This window comes from Pipistrellus kuhlii, unplaced genomic scaffold (genome assembly GCF_014108245.1).
Source record: "Pipistrellus kuhlii isolate mPipKuh1 unplaced genomic scaffold, mPipKuh1.p scaffold_m20_p_7, whole genome shotgun sequence".
In the NCBI taxonomy this organism is placed as follows: Eukaryota; Metazoa; Chordata; class Mammalia; order Chiroptera; family Vespertilionidae; genus Pipistrellus; species Pipistrellus kuhlii.
In genome coordinates, this window is record NW_023425573.1 from 14,234,684 (window position 1) to 14,257,704 (window position 23,021).

Consider the following 23,021-nt stretch of genomic DNA (forward strand, 5'->3'; position numbering starts at 1 on the left):
AGACCGTATTGCCCATGCGAGTGGCATGAGTGACGGTCCCGGGCGACAGGACCAGGCCTCACCTCCGGGCCCTGTCCTGGTGGGGACAGGCCAGCGGGAGGAGCGCTGGTGGGCGCTGTGAAGCTGAAGAGCTTGGCCCAGGCTGAGGACGATTTGCCTTGTGTTTTGGAAGTTCCAGCTTCATCATCTCCCCTTCCTCCAACTGCCACTTCCAGGGCACTGGGAGTGTGTCTTTGTAAATGTGCAAAAGTAATGCATATATGTCATTTTTCTTAAGGAAGGCCTCCCAACAGCCCCCTCAGAACACGGATGGGCCCTGTCTTACGGCAGAGGAGAGGGCACCCTGGCCAGGGGAGGTGGGGGGAGGGAGACGGGGTCTGTGAGCCTTTTCTCCCCCACCACGTGTTTTCTGCTCAGCCTCACAGGTGGAGCTGCCGGAACGCACGGGGCTGGGAGGGCCGACGGCTCAGCTTGTTCATAAAGGGCTAGGCTTTGTCTGCCAGACGTGCTGTTAGGCTGAGTTTTCAAAGCATCCTGATGAAGCCATTATGCCACGCCGCCCAGTGGTTCAGCATACCCATCACCTTAGCACAGGGCCGCCAGCACCGCTAACCCTGCTCTGTGCCTCGGGGTCAGCAGGTGTGAAAAGCCATGGCCAGCGTGACTTTCGGGTCCAAAGGCTTGGAAAGAGCTGAAGGGCAAACAAGACAAGAAATATTAATTTGGAAATTATGGGGGAAGCCGGGGAAAGCATAACTGTAGTAGTCAAGTTCCACTGAGTCTTATTTACTAGAACAACACACAATTGCCTTTTAGGAATGCAAACAGACGCGTCAATGGTGGTGTTTAGTCAACAGTAAGATGATCAGGTTGGGGGAGTGTGGTTTAGGCCATTGAGTCAGCAGTAGGTAATAAAATGCAGATATTCATCCTGGAATATTCAAAGAGCCCAATTCAGCCTTCTGACCAGCCTTCTAGCATTTGTATTAATAACTGTTGATCTTGGTTCTCAGCAGCCATGCCCTGTACTGAATGCTTTATGACCTAAGAGGTTAATTTAGCTTGTGAAAGGAGTATAAATAAATCGATTTTAAATGTGTTTTGTTTACTAGCTAGGGTTTTATATTAACCTTTAAGTAAAAATTAAATGTGATGTTTTTAATAGTGGTTACTATCTTTTAAATAATATAGAAATCATTTAATCACATGGAAATAGGGAAGAAATCTATAGATAAAGTGTAGTGAGTTGTAGAGGTGTTTCTCTCTTTTCCGAGTCCATTACAGAAAAGGAACGAGTCCGGTTCCTGAGTGGAGGAGCTGGGTATTAAGAAATAAAGAAGAAAGAGACAATGGGCAGAAATAGAAATAAGCTGGGAGCCAGGTGGGATGCCATTCTCTCTGAAGGAGAGGCAGAGACCCTGAACCCATGCAGCACGTTTATTTTTATAGCCCCAAATACCAGGAAGTATCACCAAAACTCAGGATCAAAGGAGCTTAGATGGGCCCAGGTCCTATTCATTCCCTCATTCCTGGTACTAGACTTGATTTACATCTCCAAGCCTGCTCCAGACACCTGGACCAAGGTAAGAAGTCAGGACTGATAACAACCCCTACCTTCTTAGGGGGGGGGTGTAACTAACGCACCAGGAGGCTCTGCCAGTGGAGTAGGGCTCAGCTGACAACAATTTAAAGAATGTCCATGTAGCCGAAACCGGTTTGGCTCAGTGGATGGAGCAACGGCCTGCGGACTGGGGGTTCCCAGGTTCTATTCCAGTCAAGGGCATGCACCTTGATTGCAGGCACATCCCCAGTGGGGGGTGTGCAGGAGGCAGCTGATTGATGATTCTCTCTCATTGATGTTTCTGACTCTCTATCCCTCTCTCTTCCTCTCTGTGAAAAATCAATAAAATATATATATATTTTAAAAAAGAACAAAGCTGGAGGTGTCACACTCCCTGACTTCAGCTTCTACTACAAAGTGACAGTAATCAAAACATTTTTATAAAGGAGCCAAAAACATCTAATGAGAGGGGAAAAGCCTCTTCAATAAAGGGTGCTGGGAAAGTTGGAAAGTCACATGCAAAATATATTAATTATATTTAAAATTATATTGTCTCACGTACTTGAATTTTTAATTTTATGAAACACAAATTTTAGTGATAAAACTTAGAAATATCATATTTTTTAGAAGGGATAAAATAGCAAAATACTATAAAACCACTGTTCATTTTTATCTCACAGGAAATTACGTTTAATTGACACAGAAGAATTTCACAATCGCCATGAGGCGTTAGAGCTGTCAAATTTTCAGACCATCATCATGAGACACCTGGAAACTGCCAAAGAGACCCTCCTTAAAACGTAAGGCTCTGACAGCGGATAATGAATTTAAAAATGGGATTGGTGGGTTCTGCATTTTCACTGCTTTTAGAAAGTTGAATTTTAACAAGTTTGTAATCATTTCTGCTTAAGAGTTAAATACGATATGGTTAACTGCTTTGGTCTGTGATGTCTACCCAAAGGTTTTACACAGCACAGATTGTGCAGAAACTGAGATAATTATGATTGATGGCTACTTTTTTTTCCCTTAATGTCTGGTTTCCACCTCAGTTCTAATTCAGTTCGCTTAGCATAACACCCTCAAGATTCATCCTTATTGTCCCATGGGGGAATGATCGTGGCTACTCACTTGCCAGATATTTATTTGACATTGACTATTGACACATGTAGGTTGCTGTGCTCTTTTCATTTTGCTTTTGGATGAGAGATGCAGAAGAGTTTAAAGAATGATTAGGTGGGGGAAATATGCCTTTTAAAGAAGTTTACAGTCTCATTGGAGGTTAGATTTGTCAAATGATAATTGCAGCAGGGCTTCATCTTAAAGGGTAAGTTCAAACACTCAGCTCCCAAGTTCTGCAAAAGGCCTCACAGCATTTCCCCCACTTACTTCCTCCTCCTTTCTAGCCTCTTACCTGTCCTGCAGGCAGTGACATGATAAGATATATTAGCTACATCTACCCCACCTGTTTTACTTACTATTCTACTACTACACCACATTCTTTTCAGGGGGTCTTCCTCATTTCATGTCTATCCTTTTTTTTAAAATATATTTTTTAATATATATATATATATTTAATATATTTTTTAATATATATATTTTATTGATTTTTTTACAGAGAGGAAGGGAGAGGGATAGAGAGTTAGAAATATCGATGAGAAAGAAACATGGATCAGCTGCCTCCTGCATGCCCCCCCTCCCCTTGGGGATGTGCCTGCAACCAAGATACATGCCCTTGACTGGAATCGAACCCGGGACCCTTGAGTCTGCAGGCCAAAGCTCTATCCACTGAGCCAAACTGGCTAGGACGATCTATTCTTTTTTAAAAAAATATATGTATATTTTTATTGGTTACAGAGAGGAAGGGAGAGGCAGAGAGAGACAGAAACATCAATAATGAGAGAGAGTCATGGCTTGGCTGTCTCCTGCATGCCCCACACTGGGGCTCGAGCCCACCACCTGGGCATGTGTCCTGACCTCCTGGTTCATATGTCAGCTGGGCATCATTTCTGTCTATTCTTTGGTGGCACTGCCATCTTCACTATAAAATCCTTCTTCACTAATAAATGGGAAATTACATCTCTGTCCTTTGACTTCAGAGCTGTTTTGCTGCTATGACACATGGTCTTCACTGTTCTGAGGGAAGGGATGATGTCATAAAGTTTTATGTCTCTCATGACGTGTCCCCAGCGCAGAGTGAACACTAACACATATTTGTTAATGAGGTGAATGCATATATTTAAAGCTTAGTTATTCTTGGAGCACTCAGACAACTCCTGAGGGTTATGGATTCCCTATTCTAAAAAATCCAGCATTTCTTTTCTTTTTCTTTTTTTAATATATTTTATTGATTTTTTACAGAGAGGAAGAGAGAGGGATAGAGAGTTAGAAACATTGATGAGAGAGAACATCGATCAGCTGCCTCTTGCATACCCCCTACTGGGGATGTGCCCGCAACCAAGGTACATACCCCTGACCGGAATTGAACCCAGGACCTTTCAGTCCGCAGTCTGACTCTCTATCCACTGAGCCAAACCAGTTTCGGCTAAAAAATCCAGCATTTCTTAATTTTGTAGTGTTGGACAGTGGTTTTATAAACAGAAAACTTCACCTATAGTCATCCTGATGTATCTATCCTGTTTCCCCGAAAATAAGACAGTGTCTTATATTAATTTTTTCTCCCAAAGTTGCACTAGGTCTTATTTTCAGGAGATGTCTTATCTTTCTATGTGCTATGTCTTATTTTCAGAGGATGTCTTATTTTCGGGGAAACAGTATATATTTCACTGTTTTCCTTTTATCATAAGGATACATAGACATTTCAATCTCATTCGCGGTTTCAGTATTTTATACTCAGGGAAATAAAAATAGAATCTACTTGATTTTGTTGATTTGTACCTTGTTTTCAAGTCACTGTGAAACAGATAGGACAGCATAAAATGCCAGCTGGGTTGAACCAAACAAACCCTCCATTGGCTCAATCAGTTGTTCACATGCTCGTTTTAAGCGAATCCATTCCCAGAAGAACATTCGGGAGCCCGGACAGCAGGAGTACCTTGTAATAGTCAAAAAGTTCGTTGTCATATTTAGTCAAAAAGTGCATCCAGCATAGTCCCAGGAGTTACATTTCCTCACAGCATCACACCATTGAATCGTTTTCTTTCTTATCTTTTAAAAAATAGATTTTATTGATATTTTACAGGGGGGAAGGGAGAGAGATAGCTAGAAACATCCATGAGAGAGAAAAACATCGATCAGCTGCCTCCTGCACACTCTCTACTGAGGATGAGCCGCAACCAAGGTACATGCCCTTGACCGGAATCGAACCTGGGACCTTTCAGTCCGCAGGCCAACGCTCTATCCACTGAGCCAAACCAGTTAGGGCCTGAGCTGTTTTCCATTGGCCGTGACGCAAGTGTTGGTTCCTGGGAGATGTGAATCTGGCCAGCGCTTACACTCAGGCAGCGGGCAGTGTCACTTAGCATTGGGCCTCTCCGCGAAGGCCTTCAGCTGCAGGGAGCTACCGGGAACGCTCAGTGTGAAGGGGGTAATTCGCTAAGAGCATGAGCCTCTAAGAGTCTGTTGTTCTTTCCAGGTGGTTTCCGGAAGTGCAGAACATTTATTACCAGGGCAATAAAAAGAGGCAGCTGCCCAGTGGCGAGAGCAGCTCCAAGCTGGAGTCCTTTTTCAACTGCGCCGCCACCCTGATGACCCTGCAGCTGCAGGACCTCACGCTGTCCTCCATGCAGGACTTCACAGACTTGATCTCACAGCCCCCGGTGAGGCTGGCTGGGTTACACCAATACTCAGCGACTGACTCACTCATTTTCAATCTTTTCAGGGAAGAAATACTAGAATGCCTTTACCAGTGGGACAGCAGAAAGTACAGGGTGGGGCGTAATTAGGTTTACAGCTGTTCCCTCGGAAAGTGATACAATGATTAATAATTAGTAACACCAGAATAGGCTGTGTTCCTCATTCTCACCACTATGAACCTCCTTTTGCCCCACGTTGTATGTCCTTAGACCCATTATGCTTCTCTGTTTAAAAAACAACAACAACACAAAGTGAATGCCAGCCTGTGTGTTTGGGATATGTGGGTATCAATCAGCACGTTGAGGAGGATCAGCAGACATACGTAAAAATTCCCACAATTAGGAAATGTGGGTCACGATGGCCGGGGAACGCTTCCAAGAGAAACTTTTTTTTTTTTTCTTTCCAGAAAAAAGCAGTGTGAGCAGGATCCGGGACTTTTTTTTTTTTGTCTGGGAATTTGAATGTTCTCCCGTTGGGCTCTTTTTTTTTTTTTGCACAATTCTAGAGCCCCACTGCCATGCACATCCTCCTTTCCCCAGAATCCATAGGCCCCCAAGGCTTCTAGATGCCAGCAGGTCCAGCTGGGAGTCACTTGCCCTTTTCAATAGCTCTTCTTGGGCTTAGCCATCCAGGGCGTTTAAGAGGAGAGGTGGGGTTCCTGTATTCCAATGGGGCCAGCACACTTTTCAATCTATCGCAGTTCATCTGTGCAGGGTGGGGCAGAGGTAGTTTGCCGTCGTTTGTATGGAAAGTAAGACACTAATTAGTAAACAATAACCCGAGAATATGTACTTTTTTTTTTTTTTTTTTTTTTTTTTTTTTTTTTTTTTACAGGATTCTGTTAGAGCTTTTGAACATCCAGGTTTCATCATGAGGCTGCTTCTTGATAATGACACCATTAAGTTTGAGCCTCAGTTCGAAGACTATGTCGACATCTTTCTAAATATTTATGATGTCATGATTAAAGCTGTCAGTTTTGTGCCGAGGGTTGAGACAAAATTGTATTCTAAGTGGGTAAGTAACAAGTATATTCTGATTGCTCAAGTTGGGATGATACTCACTTCAAAAGGTGTGGACAGGGATCCTCTGCTTTGGAGAATTTAAACAGCCTAGTAACACTGACTTACAAGGAAGTTTTGCTCCAAAAGAATACTGTTTTCCAATTAACTTCCCTAACAATACTACTAGTTTCTCAGTCCAATCTTCCACTGGAATCTGCTGGTCAGAGAGAGACAGTCCCAGGCTAACATTCTATCTGGGATGATCAAACAGAAATGGAAAGAGAAAGCAAAAAGAAATGGGAAGTCCCTCTATCCAAAGTTCATGTCCGGGGAGAAACAGAAATCTTACAAGTTACTCACACAGGAAAGAGACAGAAGGATGCACGGAAAAGGACGGTTTACCAAAGTCTGCGCTGTTGGAGATGGCTTTACTAGATTACCACCTAAATACCAGCGTTAGAGAGGCCTTTGAGTGAGATAATGAGCATGCTCTTAATGATCTTCGGCAGCAACTGCTGAGGTGGAATTCAGATAGATTTATTATACAAATTTTGATAGAAATTGAAGGGGAAATTAAAAATTTTTTAAATTAAATCCTTTCCCCCACAGATGGCAAACCTATGAGGAACTTAAAGTATTGTGAGTCCGCCTACATCACCATCTCTTGATAGAATTTGAGATGCTTTTGAACACTGAACTGTCTCATCTAATATATCATTTCTCTTTGCTCTTGATCAGAACCGATTAGGAGTCACATGGAAACCATACTTTCAAATATAGTTCCGAAGTACTGGTCTCCAGTTCTCTTTAGAAAAATGAATCCATAGCCTTTAAAAATTACACAGGCTGTTAATACATCTAAGAAACATTCCATAATGAACACTAATGAGCTTTACATTGGATCCAATGATTTTACATGACACACAGTACATAATTGAGATGGCTTTAGTCCAACGTTCTTTCTGAGAGAAGATGACACCCTCATCCACGGAGCCAAGGGGTGAGGTGCTGGTGGTGGGATTCACTCAAGTTCTCATGAAGTATCTGTAGTTCTAAGCAAAATAATTTCCTGAAATGCCCACTAAATTGGTTCTCTTAAAGAATCCTTAGAGAGCTTTAGCCCATAAACCTGATTTGTTTGCTTCAATAGATTCACTGTATCTTGATTTTCTTAATAAATCCCATGCAAATAATAAAAAAGATGCCCTAAGCCCCACCAAAAAAAAAAAAAAAAAAAATCCCTAGATATTATCAATTTGAATGCTGCAGAACACCCACTAACTTGGTTCAAGATGGTAGACCATGTAGGCACATTTATTTGTCCGCTTATTTGAAAAAGAGGAGAAACGCTTTTGAGATTTGTTTGCTTATTTTAAGTCATGTCTGATCCATTCTTGCCCACCATTATACTAATGATGATAGCAGAACACAAATTTTGCAGTGAGGGATTTTCATCTGCTCTAGTTGCGGTTAGTTAATTAGAGGTCAATAATGAGTAAACAGTCTTCCCTTGCTCTAGACACATTACTCAAAGTGAAAAACTGTGATTAGAAAAAAACATGATGATGTGACAATAAAATGCCTTACTTTTTAAAATAATGTACAATGCAAACACTGCCTCATAAAACTAGCATATACAATTGGACAAATAAAATGTGGAGTTTGCTGTTTTTATATTCTCTTACGTGGCATACATTTTTAAGTGACTGTTCTTTCATTCATAGAGAAAAGCAAAACATAAACTAGGTAGGTAGCCTTAGGAAAAAATAAAAAGTTATATGAAAACTAGATATTTAAAATATACACACACAGACACACACACACACACACACACACAAAACCCCCAGAAAACAATAAAATAGAAAGACTGCACATCTCACTTTAGAGAGTAGAAAATCAAAAATACCTTGTGAATAAAAAATGTCAATATGGTAAGATTGGCCTTTTGATAAAGCTAAATGACACAGTTTCCTTTATATGAGGTATGTTAAATTACTACCATTGTCTTTCTCCCCCTCCCTCCCGGCCCCCTGTTTAGGACAGTAACTTTAAACCAACAACCTTGGCACCAATAATCCTGGATGAAATCATTGGAGGTCACAAAGAAAAGGTTAAGGAGGTGATCATGAGAGAGAGTGCAGCCCCCATGGAACACCTCAAACTCTATGACAAGTACGACTTCTTGATCACCAGGAAAGCTGAGCGGGATGCGGACGCTTTCCTTGCAGAAAACCATCATTACGAGAAAATAATACAAGAAATCCGCAAATACCAACAACTTATAGAGGACATACAGTTCACAACGACAAAGGTAGGCGGCCCATTTCGTACGGCTCTTCTCTGGACCGCATGGCATTCCCCCAGGGTTGCCAGGATGTGTTTTCAGGCCACACTGGGAAAATACTGATTGAGCCTTCCCATGTGGCAAGCATTGTGGGAAACCCAGGATACCCAGAGCTGAACAAAACAGACACGGTTCTGGGCTCATAGAGTTGAAAGTCTACGACAGCCCTAACTTTTTAAGCACTTTCATTTGACCCCTCAACAATCCCAAGAACTTAATTTTTTTTTTTTTTTTGGTTAATCCTCACCCGAGGATATTTTTCCATTGATTTTGTAGGGAAAGTGGAAGAGAGAGGGAGAAAGAGAGAGAAACATCGATGTGAGAGAAACACATTGATTGCTTGCCTCTTGCATGAGTCCCTACCAGGGCCCAGGCCAGGGAGGAGCCTACAACTGAGGCACTTGACCGGAATCGAACCCGGGACCCTTTGACCCACAGGCCAACGCTCAATCCACTGAGCTATAAGGGCTAGAGCAGAAATTAATTTCTTTACTTTAATGTTTATAACTCCTTTGGAAAATATGGTAATCTCACCAAAATATGGTTACTTCTGTTTAGTAGGAGACTGGTAAATTAAAATTTTCTCCTTTTTTTTTTGGTACTTTCTAAATTTTCTACCATGAACATGTTACTTTTTGTGTACAAAGCAAATATAACATGTAAATCTTACACTGTTAAGGAATAACATAGTTCTCCCAAAGTTTTTATGTTTATTATTATCTTGAAGTAGAATTGGCTTTCAAGATAACAAACTCTTCAAAGAGATTTACCCAAAAGATAGTTATAAAAACAAATGAGTATTTAAAAAGCCCGCCTACATGACTTGAAAAAAACCACCCTCAATACCCTCAATGTTATTAGATCAGACACACAAACACAATGTTGTCAGAAAGGCAAAATGGTGGGAACCTTTTATTTTATCATGTTTACTAAACTTCTAATACTTGGCATTGTAGACTGTTCGCTTAGGAATGTTTGAAATGCGCTGTGATGATTTGATTAGAGCTTTGGTGAAGCGAGCAGAGGTTATTTGTGGAAAACTTGTAGCTAAAATGTTCAGAGACCATCAAGAAACAAATACAAGGTATTTATGTGATTTTGATTACATTTTCATTTGGGGGGGGGATGTTGTGAAATAGAATCAAATATCATTCAAAATGGTTTAGAATCATGTCAGAAGTGACCCAAAAGAAAAGATAATGCCGAATTTATTTCTATGTGGCTTTTGGTGTTGTTTGGTGATTAGTAGTATTGTTTCTGCCACAGGTGCCTTCCCAGTGTTTGTAATTACAATGGCATGAAAATGCTTTGCATTGCACTTGCACGAGCCAGGCGGGCATTATCGGCGTCCATGTCTTTAACGTTGCGTGGTCAGTACCCAAACTGGGTTTTCCAAGTGGGTTCACGCGGTCGCCGTCCTGGGTCCTTAGGGACCCGCACACCTGGAGCTTCCTCTTTCTGTCGTTACCCTTCAAGTCCATGGGAACTCTTGGTCTAAACGAAGAACCCATTGGTTCACGAACCTCGAGATGCTTAGGAGACTTGACCTGTGCGAGGCCACCTCGCAGAATGCTAAGGCAGAACACCTGTTGACTTAGGACGCATAGCTAGTCTTCCAACAACTAGGGTCATTGATGCCCTGGCCACCTCTTTTCTGGTATCAATTTGGGAGGGGGGTAGGGATGGCACAAATGATCGGAATGTGTACAGTTAGGATATTGGGGAGAAAAATAAATTGTTGAAAGGGACATCTCTTCCAGGCTGTAAGAAGCTGGAAACAAGCTTCCTTTACCTATCGCGTGCTAGCCAGACTCCGGGCCCGGGGACTACAGCCGCCACTGCTGGGGGAGGCAGTGGGGACACATACACACAAAGACAGGCAGGCCATACGTTACCACCGCCCGCAGTAGGGCCTGCCCTGGGCCACTGCTTCCGGGTAGAGGATGGGGAGAGGGCCAAATCAGGGCAGGCTGCCCAGGGGAGGCGGCGGTGGATTCGTTTTGAAGGAGCAGGAGGCTGCCAGGTGAGTGTTATGGGCGGGAGGATGCCAGGCAGAGAGAGACTGCGTGGAGGAAGTGAGGGGTGAAGATGGCCTGGGGCCTGGTCAGTTCGAACCTGGGAGGGTTGGTGCTCCTCTCTCAGACACTGTGAGGGGGAGAGGGAGGAAGAGGGGGGGCAGGAGAGGGGGCACCCGGTGAGAGGGCTTGGCTGGGGGCAGCTTCTCTAGGAACCGGGTCGTGTATTCAGGAGAGCACCCTTTCCTCTAAAAGCGCTGGGAGTGGAGTGCAAATATCTTGCATGGGCAGCTTTTCAGGCCGAGAGCAGAATTTCCTTGAACTTCACAGCTATTTTCCGCCTCTTACCTACCCTCTGCCCTCTGCGCTCCAGCCTGGTCCACTCCCCCTTTCCCCTAAGGGTCATCTCATTGGACTCATCAGATGCACAGAGGACACATGGGGGCTGTTGCAGGGATTGTGGGCTGTGCATGCCCACAGTTTCTTGTCCCTCTGTGTCCCACTCACCTCTCCCTGAAACCTGCAGACGGCTCCCCACCAGCTCAGAGGGGGAGTCTCTGACACCATCCACAGGTCTCTCTACCTGCCCGTGAGCTCCACCCCATCGCTTCCACCCTCCTGCTGCTCCCCGGTCCGCGCCCTCTTTCTCTGTGATTCCACCCCTCCCCCCGAATTTACACACATGTTCAAGGCCTCTCCCAACCCTTGCCTCACCTCAGCGTCATCCCTACGCTCTCCTACCCCCTTCACCTCGCGCCGATCTCCTCCAAGACATTTCTATCCATGTTATGTGGACGGCCTTAGAGCCCAGCTCATGTTGGGTGTGCTGGTTCGTTTGCTTTCAGCCTCACAGTAACTTCGTTCTTTATTTTGGCCACAGCCCCAACCAGTAGGCAATCCTGGCATCTCACCAGAGGTTTCTGGCACACGGGCCCAAGCGAAGCACCCCCTCCCGAGACGTTGCTCTCTCCTCCCTTTGCCCCACTTTGGTCCCTGCCATCGCAGCCAAGTCTCTGCCAGGCTGGAGACCCCGGTCGGGAGTGATGGTTTATGGTCTCCCGGGTGGCGTGGGAACCCCTTGAGGGCCCGTGTTACCTTTTACTCATGTCTGGTCACGTATACCGTCATTGGGAACATAATAGCCGAACAGCAAATGTGTGTTGAATAAGTGACCACAAATTAGCTTTAAATTCATTAGGTACCATGTGAGTAAGGTAATCTTATTTTATGTCTCATGGGATGGAGCATTCATGTATTTGGGAAGGCAGTTAATTAATTCTGGCTTTCGCTGGCTGTTTCAGGTTATGTGATGAGTTTGAGAAGATCGCTGAGAAGGCTCTCAGCACCCCTCCAAACACAGCGGAACTGATGGAGATGAAGGTACCGCCTACAAAGTCTTTATGGTTGTATGTGCATCAGATAATGTTTGATCTTTTTTCTCAGCAATTATTGACACGAGAATCGATAACAAACCCCTCCAGAAGTGATAAGGGCGCCTTAAGCTATTCTGCGGAGTAATGATGAGTCTGCAGGGGCGGTGCAGGCCGGTGCCGCGGGGCGGTTCTGGTCTCCGTTGGGCTGCTCACAGGTAGCCCGGTTCTCCAGGGCTTAGCTCCTGTCCAGCCTCCAGCAGGCTCGCCTGGGTGATCATGACTGGGCAGAGGCACAAGGGCAAGCTCAGCTTCACAGATGCTTCTCGGGTTCTCCTTGGGTCCCAGTGGCTCACATCCCGTTGAGAAAGCCTGTCCTGTGCCCACAGTCAGAGGGAGAGGATCTGCGGGCAGGTCCTGGGAGGGGGCGGGTGAGTCTTGTAAGCATGGTGTCCCAGGATGGTATTGAGAGCCCCGCTCACAACTAAAGGCATAAACCAGGACCATCTGGTTTATCAACGAAAATTTAATCCTTATGTGATTTTTTTTGTTTTGTCTTGTTTTTATATAGGCTAAATTTTGTTAAATATTAAAATTTTCTGTTATAGTTTGCTGAAATATATTATGTTTTGAGCATAGGACTTATGGTACTTAAAATAGTGGATATAGGATCTTTTTTTTCTCTCTTTTAAAGCAGTCCCAAGATGCAAAATAGAATGCTTTCATTTTTAGACTTAAAAATATTTAAGCAAAACACGTAAAAATCATTCAGTTCTTTGTATAGACAAGAAATTTCAAAATGAGTTCAAATGATAATGCACATTGTATTTTACATTTTACATATATGTCTATTTATTGATTTCAGAGAGGAAGGGAGGGAGGGAGGGAGGGAGGGAGGGAGAGAGAGAGAGAGAGAGAGAGAGAGAGAGAGAGAGAGAGAGAGAAACATCAATGATGAGAGAGAATCATTGATCGGCTGACTCCTGCACGCCCCATACTGGGAATCGAGCCCGCATATGCCCTTGTCTGGAATTGAATCCAGGATCCTTCACTCCACAGGCTGACACTCTATCCACTGAGCCAAACCAGCTGGCAGTGTTTCCCAAAGTGTGGTACGCGTACCCCCAGGAGTACGGGAAGAGTTTGGAGGGGGTACGAGTTGCACCGGAGTTTGGTGGGGATATGCACTGCACCGTGCTTAGCTGCGCCTAATTTTACGTTCTCATGATTACGAGGGGTACTCAGAGTTACGAAAATCATAGAAGGGGTACACATATGTCAAAAGTTTGGGAAACACTGAACTAGGGCAATGCAGATTTTAAATTATTCAGGTAAAGGTTTGTTAAAATCATTACAACCAACTCTTACATACTAGCGTCTATATAAAAAGTTCTATTTTTTGAAAGTATTTATATTAGACTAAATTTCTTAGGGTGTGAATTTATGTGTGTGGGGGAGAAGTAGAATATGCACACATGTCTATATATATTCTCTTTTAGAATATTTGCATATTTTATATTAGTGGTTATAAGACATCAAGTGATACTTGGATTATGGGTGATTATAAATATAGCTGGAGAATTCCATAACTGTAAATTCCCTTGGGAAAATAAACACTGACTATGCGGAGTGTAATTTATTTACCCTCCTAATCGTGACTGGGAATATTGAGGAATCTGGTGTGATTTCATGTGAATTTCTATTGTTCGTAGCAACCTTTTACAGAATTAGCAAATGAGATTCCTTAACTGGTATTTAAAAGATTTCTGTACCTTAAAAATGTTTATTGCCACAGAGGCAAAATGGTTTCTCAGTTTATTTAATACAAAAATTGGTCATTTATTATTAGAAAGGGAAATTAAAAACCCTGTTCTTTGACTACAGAAAGCTGATTAACCAAATTACAAAGGTACTGTATCATCAGTCAGGTGTTTTGTTAGTTGTGGAGACACTATGGTTTGCATCTTATGTGTTTGGAAAACTGGAGAAGAATGCTATGGGCTTCTGGGAAATAAGAAATGTCTTATGTGTTTGTATTTTTACCGCCCCCTGCTGTTTAGCAGAGGTCTTGTACTGTGGTCCCCTGTCTTGAGCCAAGTCTACAGTCCTTTTAACGGGTCTATAGCGTGTATATTTATGCATCTTCTGTGTGCTTCTTCAGGCTGTTTTCTGACAGGGGCTGTTCATGAAAACGCCACCTGTAATCTTTGTTTCCCGCAGGCCTATATTAAGAAAGTGGAGACAGTTGACATGGTTGAGTTGGGACGCAGACTGGTGGATGCTAAAAACTGCCTCTCCTTCCTCATCGAATGCGCCACCTTCTCCCCGGCAGACATCAGGCTCAACAACAATGTGTTCCAGTGGTACGGGCGGATGGAGGAGATCTTCGACGAGCACCGGAGGATCATGGCGGAGAAAACGGAGCAATACCAGGAGGGCCTGAAGGTTGGCACCACGGGGGTTTCACACGCTTCCCGCTGTCTTCACACGCTTACGCTTTACCTTCTTAGGTAGCGTGGCACCTCGCCTATCCCAGGCCCCCATGTCAGCTCCCGCAGGCTATCCGTCACAGCAGAAGGCAGCACATGCTGGAGCGGTGGGGTGTCATTTCTTGATTTTTTTCAAGGGAGAAAACATTCGAATGCATTGCCCACACATGGCCACTAATGAAAACAGTACTTATCTTATACAGCCCATAGTGAATGCTCTTTTGAGTTGTTTTCTTTTTTTTATTTTTTAAAAATATATCTTATTGATTTTTTACAGAGAGGAAGAGAGAGGTATAGAGAGTTAGAAACATCGATGAGAGAGAATCATCCATCACCTGCCTCCTGCACACCCCCTACTGGGGATGTGCCCGCAACCAAGGCACATGCCCTTGACCCTTCAGTCTGATGCTCTATTCACTGGGTCATACCAGTTTCAGTGAGTTATATTGTTTTTATCATTTATTGTCAAAGCTCTCTTGATGAAGTGCACCTGCACACCTTATAATTGCTCAAACTCGCCTAAGTACTGAGCCTAAAATCATCAATTTTTTCCTTCAATATATATTTATATTGTTTCCAGAGAGGAGGGGGGGGGAGAGAGAGGGAGAGAGAGAGAGAGAGGGAGAGAGACATGAATGATGAGAATCATTGATGAGCTACCTCCTGCACGCCCCCTACTGGTGATGGAGCTCACAACTGGGCAAATGCCCTGACTGGGAATCGAACTGTGATCTTCTGGGTCATAGGTCCATGCTCAACCACTGAGCACATTGGCCCAGCTAAAATCCTCGCTCTTAACTCACTCTTATGCTAACCATCTTCGTCCTACACATAAGATGCTTGTAATTGCCCTGCCTACCTGCCCGGCCTCCTCTCCTACCTGTTCCCACTCCATGGTCTTGACTTTTCAGTGACCTTGAGTAACCTTAGGTCCCTGCTCTCCCACACCTGCCTGTCATCTCCTATGCATTCCTCCCCCTCGCTCTGGAGCGCCTCCTGCCCACACGCTGCGTGTCTGTCTGTCTGTCTGGCTAGCTCACTCGTCTGACTTTCGGAGACGCCCTGGGATTCAGAGCTCCGCGCTGCCTCCTTCTCCCCTGCACGGTTAAGTGCCTCTGCCGACCCCTCTCCCCTGGCCTCCCCTGATGGCTGTGTTGTCATTCTCAGGACGGTCTCCCCGCTGGACCCCGGGCTCCTGCAGCGGCCGTTGGGTTTGACCCTCTCTGTCTATCTCCCCCCTGGCCAGCGGGGACTGACAGGGCACGCCCTGCGCTCTCCGAGCCGCTGTCTGAGTAACTGGCTTGGTGTTTGCAAACGGAAAGCGAAGGTCCCCAGAGCGCCTGTCCCAGGCGGCCAGGAGGGGCGCCCTCTGATGGCCTAATGGCCGGGAGGGGCGCCCTCTGATGGCCAGGAGGGGCGCCCTCTGATGGCCAGGAGGGGCGCCCTCTGAAGGCCAGGAGGGGCGCCCTCTGATAGTCAGGAGGGGCGCCCTCTGATGGCAAGCCCACGTCTCTCCAGCACACAGCGCAGTTAACTGGGGAGTGTGTGGTTCCGAGAATAATTCACTGAGTCAGTGGTCGGCAAACCGCTGATAGTCACCAGAGCCAAATATCAACAGTACAACCATTGCAATTTCTTTGGAGAGCCACATTTTTTAAACTTAAACTATATAGGTAGGTACATTGTTATTACTTAATTAGGGTCCTCCTAAGCTGGCCTTTGCTAACAACTCAAGGGGCCAAAGAGCCGCCTGTGGCTCAAGAGCCACGATTTGCCGACCACTGCACTGAGTGAAACAAACAAAAAACACTTCATTTTGAACTGCAGTCTATGTTTCTGGTTTACATTTAGGCCATTTCAGAATTTTTAAAAACTTGTAGACAACATCACGAATAATAAGTAGTAGATGCTTAAGTTACAATATAATCAAATCTTAGAAAATGCTAAGTGGCTCAAAACGATCTCTACTTTACTGTGAAGGATTCTGTTCTCCACAGAGAGGGTGAACTATGCCTCTGCTTCCACTCCCTCGCTGGTCCAGAGCAACTCCTTCACCAGGAAACCAAAGGAAAGAGGACAGAAACCAACCTTTTTATAACACATAAAATCTAGTTTTGAATAACTTAGATTCAACTTTGAAATATTTCATCAAGAACTACTTTTCAGGATTTATTTAATGCCTTACCAATGAAAATGTTATAATAAGCCTTTCTCATCAGAAAACCACATACACCTGTTTCATACTGGAAAGCTATAATTTTAGGGCTTTTACTTAATTTATACATTTCTTGTGAAGAGAGCTGCTAAGACAAGAAAAATATGCCTACAAACCTATTTTTTTTTTTTTTAGTATTGCTAATTAAAAAGATATTTGAATGTCAGAACACCATTAAACATTTTTTTCCAATTGTTTGTAGCAGGACTTCAGATATCTTTACAGCCTTTAAAATACTGGAGTTTTCTTTGAGTCCCATACTCAATGATTTTATGGGATTTTCAAAGGCTTATAAATCATTTATTAGCATGAATTCTTTAGCATCCTAAGGAATACCATTGTCTAACACATTCTTAATCATTTGGTTAGTTAGAACTTCTCACATGGATAGCACGAGGGTAAACTTTCTCTAATTTGTGACTCACAGGAATCTTAATCATCAGTTGTTGTTTTTTAAAATATGTTTTATTGATTTTTTTACAGAGAGTAAGAGAGAGGGATAGAGAGCTAGAAACATCGATGAGAGATGAGAGAGAAACATCAATTAGCTGTCTCCTGCACATCCCCTACTGGAAATGTGCCCGCAACCAAGGTATATGCCCTTGACTAGAATTGAACTTGGGACCCTTCAGTCCACAGGCCGATGCTCTATCCACTGAGCCAAACCAGTTTCGGCTTAGTCATCAGTTTTAAATCCTACTCTGAAAACTTATATTTTATTTTATTATTATTATTTTTTAATTGATTTATTTTTTTTTAAATACATTTTATTGTTTTTTAACAGAGAGGAATAGAGAGGGATAGAGAGTTAGAAACATTGACAAGAGAGAATCATCAATCAGCTGCCTCCTGCACGCCCCCTACTGGGGATGCGCCCACAACCAAAGTACATGCCCTTGACTGGAATCGAACCTGGGACCTTTCAGTCCACAGGCTGACGCTCTATCCACTGAGCCAAACCAGTTTAGGATGAAAACTTATATTTTAGATTCCAGTCAACTTCCGATAATCCCTTTCTTTATATTTTGCCAACATCACATTATCTTAATAACAATCCCGGCTGCCCTCACAAGTGTGTACATTTTCTCTTGGGGCCTTGGGGCTTGAACTTGCCAAAGGGTAACACGCGATGCTGTTTGGCCCTGCCAGCTGCGGTGCGACCGGTTCGTGGAGGAGCTGGAGAGCTACGCGAAGCAGTCGGAGGAGTTCTACTCTCTGGGAGACCTGCAGGACGTGCAGCGGTACCTGAAGAAGGCCCAGACGCTGAATACAAAGCTGGACCTGGCCGCCGACAAGGTGCAGCTAAGGGTCCTTCACAGGGTGACTCCCTGCGAGAGGGAGAGGACTGGGTCTGCGGTCGTATGTTTACCTTTAAGGCACAGATGCAAATGGCACAGGCTTCACTGCATTTCATTAGAGGATGACACAGTTGGCACAAACTTGTCTTACAGGCATGCCTCAAGACGTGGCATGTTATTTGAAAAAAGGCGCCATGTCTCCATCAGCTTCTCAGCTTCCATTCTGTGCCATTTAAACACGTGTGTCTTTACCGTGTTTCTAAACCAGGCCCGTGATTTTCCCATCTGGCTACCCGGCTCCCAATGTTGCCACTTCAGAAAGGGGCTTTCTCGTTAGGAGAACGGAAGGGGAAAATCTATATTCGTTGCTGTGTGAGGTGTTTGTTATGGTTAATTGTGTTGTTGTTTTTTTTTTTAATAAGAAGGGAAATATGAGAACAGGCCACATTATGATGCTCTGCCATTTTTCTTCCATTGAAAGATTTTAGTATTTTATCAGAGCAAGTAATTAGTGTATAATCATCACAAACACGTAAACACATGTTGAGAAAAGAGAAATAAACTTTGTAGATTTTTTACAACTGACGCTACTGAGATTTTAAGTAACCTGCATAATGTACATATTGAGCTCACAATTCAATTCTATAGATTTCTCCTCCAACCATTCAAATACTCACATGCTTCACAACTACACTAAGAAGAAATCAGTGCTTCCCCCCCGCCTTCTTCTATTGATTTTCAAGACCCAGTTCCAGGTGTATCTTCTCTATGGAAGGACAATTGACAGCATGCTCTTTCGTCTCACTGTTTTGTACACACTGTTCCTTTGATATTAAACAGCTACTGATCCAAAACATCTGTTCTGTTGTGTACACTACACTGAATAATCGCAATTTAACTTTTGCGTACTCACGTCCTATCTCCTCGGCTGGATTCTAACGCCTTGGAGTTGAAACTTTGCAATATAATAATACTTAACCGGCCCCCACACAATGCTGTGTGTGTTAAAGTACATGGGTTCTTGTTACTTAACGAAAGAAGCTATATCCTCAGCATCTCTGATGGGCAAGGGCTTCTTTAAATGTGAAATTTATTTTGCTGCGTTAGGAACTCACCTCGTCCTTGCCCTCTGGATACTGTAATTAAACACTTTTTCTAGATTAGACCTACTGTCATTGGGAGTACCACTCCCCTCTCAGGATAATGCCTTTCATGCCCGTCCTTCCAGATCGAGCAGTTCAATGCTGAAGAGGAGGCCTTTGGTTGGCCCCCGTCCCAGTACCCACAACGCAAAAAGATCCAGGACCACCTGAACCCCTACCTGCGCCTCTACGAGACCGCCGTCGAGTTTAGCGGGAAATTCCGAACCTGGACAGAAGGGCCGTACCACAAGGTGGACCCCGACCAGGTGGAGGCGGACGTTGGGAACTACTGGCGAGGCCTCTACAAGCTGGAGAAGACCTTCCACGACTCCCCCAATGCGCTGGCCATGACCAAGAGAGTGAAGGCGAAGGTGGAGGACTTCAAGCAGCACATCCCGCTCATCCAAGTGATCTGCAACCCCGGGCTGCGGCCCCGGCACTGGGAGGCCATGTCCAACATCGTGGGCTTCCCCCTGCAGCCCGCGGACGACTCCACCGTCTCCCCGTTCCTGGACATGGGCCTGGAGTCGTACTTGGACAAGTTTGAAGGCATCAGCGAGGCAGCCAGCAAGGAGTATTCTCTGGAGAAGACCTTGGAGAAGATGATGAAAGAGTGGGAGTCGATGGAATTCGTCCTTCTCTCTTACAGAGAATCCGGAACATCGATTTTGTCATCAGTTGACGAAATTCAGATGTTGTTGGATGACCACATTATTAAGACACAGACAATGCGAGGTTCTCCTTTCATTAAGCCTTATGAAAGACAAATCAGGTAAGTGACATGTGTGTGACAAATGTGTATACTGTTACCCCACACCCACACTTGTTTTATTGTCAACATCGTCATTCACATGTAATGCAGAGTTGTTTTATGAAAGTGATTCTGCATCTCATACTTAGTACTTTATAAGGAATAGTTCATTGTAAGGAATGAATCCTTACATCGCTTTGGGGCGAGTACTGGTCTCTTTGCTGTCTTCTATGTTCTTAACAAAGGTAGTGGGCAATCAGCCTCTAGGCATTCATTTTATTGCCTACAATCTGATCTTACATGTTTGACCCTCAAAAATGACTTTGTGTCTATAGAAACCATAGACTATAAAACTGAAAATAATGTCGTTTTCTAAATATACTAAATCGTTTAGTGTGGATAGTCCCTAAAAGTCCCTTGTAATTTCCACTCTTAATCATGCAGGATTGCTAGGAAAGTGCTAAAGAATGGAACTCTGATTTTTAGTCTGGTGTTTTAGACATTTGACACAGCCCATTAAATGAACTCTTATCCCGTCTGTCAATCTTTATAATTTGTATTAGAAGTTTACATTTTACCTTAAAAAGAGTAAATCCAAATCAGTCTCCCATCTTTGGTATGAATTTGCATGACAAGGAAAGCTAACTACTTTATATTACCCTAACTTGGGCTCCGGCTGTCTCCTGCCCTGCTTTCTGCCATGTGCTCATCAAGACTAATTTTTGAAGCCCTCTGAAGGCGGTATAACTGGAGTCTGTGTTTATGCATGAGATCATTAGGGGCAAGAACATTTCCTGCCTCAGTCAGAGGTTGGATGGAGAAACAGGGACCAGCACCCAGAGGAAAGCAGAGGCATTCATTTCTTCTGGTGAAAAGATGTTAAACAAACCCAGTGGTAAACATGGAAAGTATTTTTAAAAGCCACTTGAAAATGTCTGATGACTTTTATTTATTATTATTATTTTTTAAATCCTCACCCAAGCATATTTTTTTTCATTGATTTTTAGAGAGAGTGGAAGAGAGGGATGAGGGGGAGAGTGAGAGTGAGAGTGAGAGAGAAACATCTATGTGAGAGAGACACATCGATTGCATCCTGACTCTGACTGGGCTTGGAATCGAGCCTGAAACTGAGGTACGTGCCCTCGAGCGGGAATCAAATCCGTGACCCTTAGGTCTGTGGCCAGAGATCTAACTGAAACTGTAACAACGAGCTAGGGTGAAAATGCCTGCTGACTTTTAGAACTCTCATTTATACAATATTTTCTGGCTTTAACAATCTAAAAGTACAGACCTTCCCATATAAGTGGTGTGGTGTGTTAATGTGCACATACACTGAAAGTTATCCCATCTCTATTGCTGTGAATTAATCATTCTTCTTCATGGTTCTGTTAGCTCTTTTAACATAGTGATTCTAGCAGTTCGGGTTCACATCTTCCTCCTTCGCTTATTAGTTGGGTGAACTTGAACAGGCACTTAACCTCTGTGTGCCTTAGTCTCCCCATTGGCATGTCTGTGAGGATGTGAGGACAGAGCAAAGACATACTGAGACCTTAGAACTGTGCTTGTAAAATTATTAGATTATGGTGCAATTATAATATCTATTCTTGAGGAAATCAAGTTATTATTTTTATTCTTAGTATTTAGGAATGAACTGATAACCTATGTAAGTTCTGAAATGCATCCTTCTCATGAATGCCACACTAATATATTTATGTGGACTTCTTTAAATGCCAATTACATCTTATGAATTGAAATAGTTTAGTCTGAAAATAAAGCCTTCATGGGCCCCATTTTTTTTTTAAAGAAGAATGTTAAAGGAAATGAATCTTGGATAAGCTACCTTTCCTAAGAAGTTCAACATGTCCTTCCTCAAGAACACCAGTGCTCTCTCCACAGCCCATTCCTCAGAGTGCATCCTCTTGCCATGGAATTGGGTTGCTGAGAGGTTCATTGTTACATGTCCAGGAACTAGCCCTTTTGTAGAGAGGCATATGTTCACATGCATATCTATATACACATAGAGGTGGATGCTATGACTGTACAGTAGACTTTGTAGAACTTATCTTTGAAGACAAACAAATGAAAATTGCAGTATGAACTTTGCATCCAAGATTGACCATCTGGTCATGGTGTTGGTTAGTCATCATCAACCATGTTTGGTGAGCCATTGACCAGAGCCGCTGTGTTTTGCTCCTCAGAGAATGGGAAGGCAAGCTGCTGCTGCTGCAGGAGATTCTGGACGAGTGGCTCAAGGTCCAGGCCACGTGGCTGTACCTGGAGCCCATCTTCAGCTCTCCCGACATCATGTCCCAGATGCCCGAGGAGGGCCGGCGGTTCATGACTGTGGATAAAACGTTTAGAGACATCATGAAAACCGTCATACAAGTGGGTACAACCCTCTGAGAATGTGATGGTTTGGTTGAAGTGACATGATTTTTGCTTTTAAAACAATTCAAATAAGTCTTTGTCTTTTAGACTCGCAGGAGCAAGAAATAGCAAAAGCAAAATGCGTATTTTGTCTTGAGGTCCAAATTGAAATCGTCGTTATGTGGCGACATTTGGGTGAGGTTGCAGTTTTTACCGTGCGCTCTGCTAGGGAGGCCTGTGCCCCCAGGCAGTGCCCCCCGCCCCCCCTGGGTGCTGTGGTGGAGACATGTCAGCATCCAGCCGCTCAGTCAGCAGACGCCCCGCAGGGACCTAAAATGAAAAAAGGAGAGTAGCAAATATAAGTAAGTCCAAAGAGCCCAACCCATACAAACAAACCGCAGTCAGTTCCTCAACTGACCGATCACGTGCAGGAGAACTTTCCGTGAACGTCAGGAGGGCATTCCACAGACACCGAGGAACCCCGAAAACGGCAGCGCTAGCATGTCACACTCCCTGGGCAGCGCCACACCCGAAGGGCCAGGCAGCCGGGTGGGGGAGCCCAGTGCCCGGGCCCCTTCGGACTAGAGGGGACAGGGACTCGTCCGCTCCAGGCGGACTTCTCCTGCCTGAGCCCAGCTCCTGAGTGACACATGTC

General features: G+C 44.1%; 1 protein-coding gene across 1 annotated transcript in view; it reads left to right on the forward strand.

The window, feature by feature from the left end:
- DNAH7 (dynein axonemal heavy chain 7) overlaps positions 1 to 23,021 on the forward strand; it is a 155,275-nt gene that overhangs the window by 22,404 nt on the left and 109,850 nt on the right. Inside the window, exons 10-19 of the mRNA XM_036422091.2 lie at positions 2,242 to 2,361; positions 5,154 to 5,337; positions 6,209 to 6,388; positions 8,414 to 8,686; positions 9,676 to 9,803; positions 12,036 to 12,114; positions 14,325 to 14,549; positions 17,958 to 18,104; positions 19,335 to 20,020; positions 22,198 to 22,384. Of these exons, the coding sequence (XP_036277984.1) occupies positions 2,242 to 2,361; positions 5,154 to 5,337; positions 6,209 to 6,388; positions 8,414 to 8,686; positions 9,676 to 9,803; positions 12,036 to 12,114; positions 14,325 to 14,549; positions 17,958 to 18,104; positions 19,335 to 20,020; positions 22,198 to 22,384 (2,209 nt within the window). The remainder of the gene's footprint in view (positions 1 to 2,241; positions 2,362 to 5,153; positions 5,338 to 6,208; positions 6,389 to 8,413; positions 8,687 to 9,675; positions 9,804 to 12,035; positions 12,115 to 14,324; positions 14,550 to 17,957; positions 18,105 to 19,334; positions 20,021 to 22,197; positions 22,385 to 23,021) is intronic.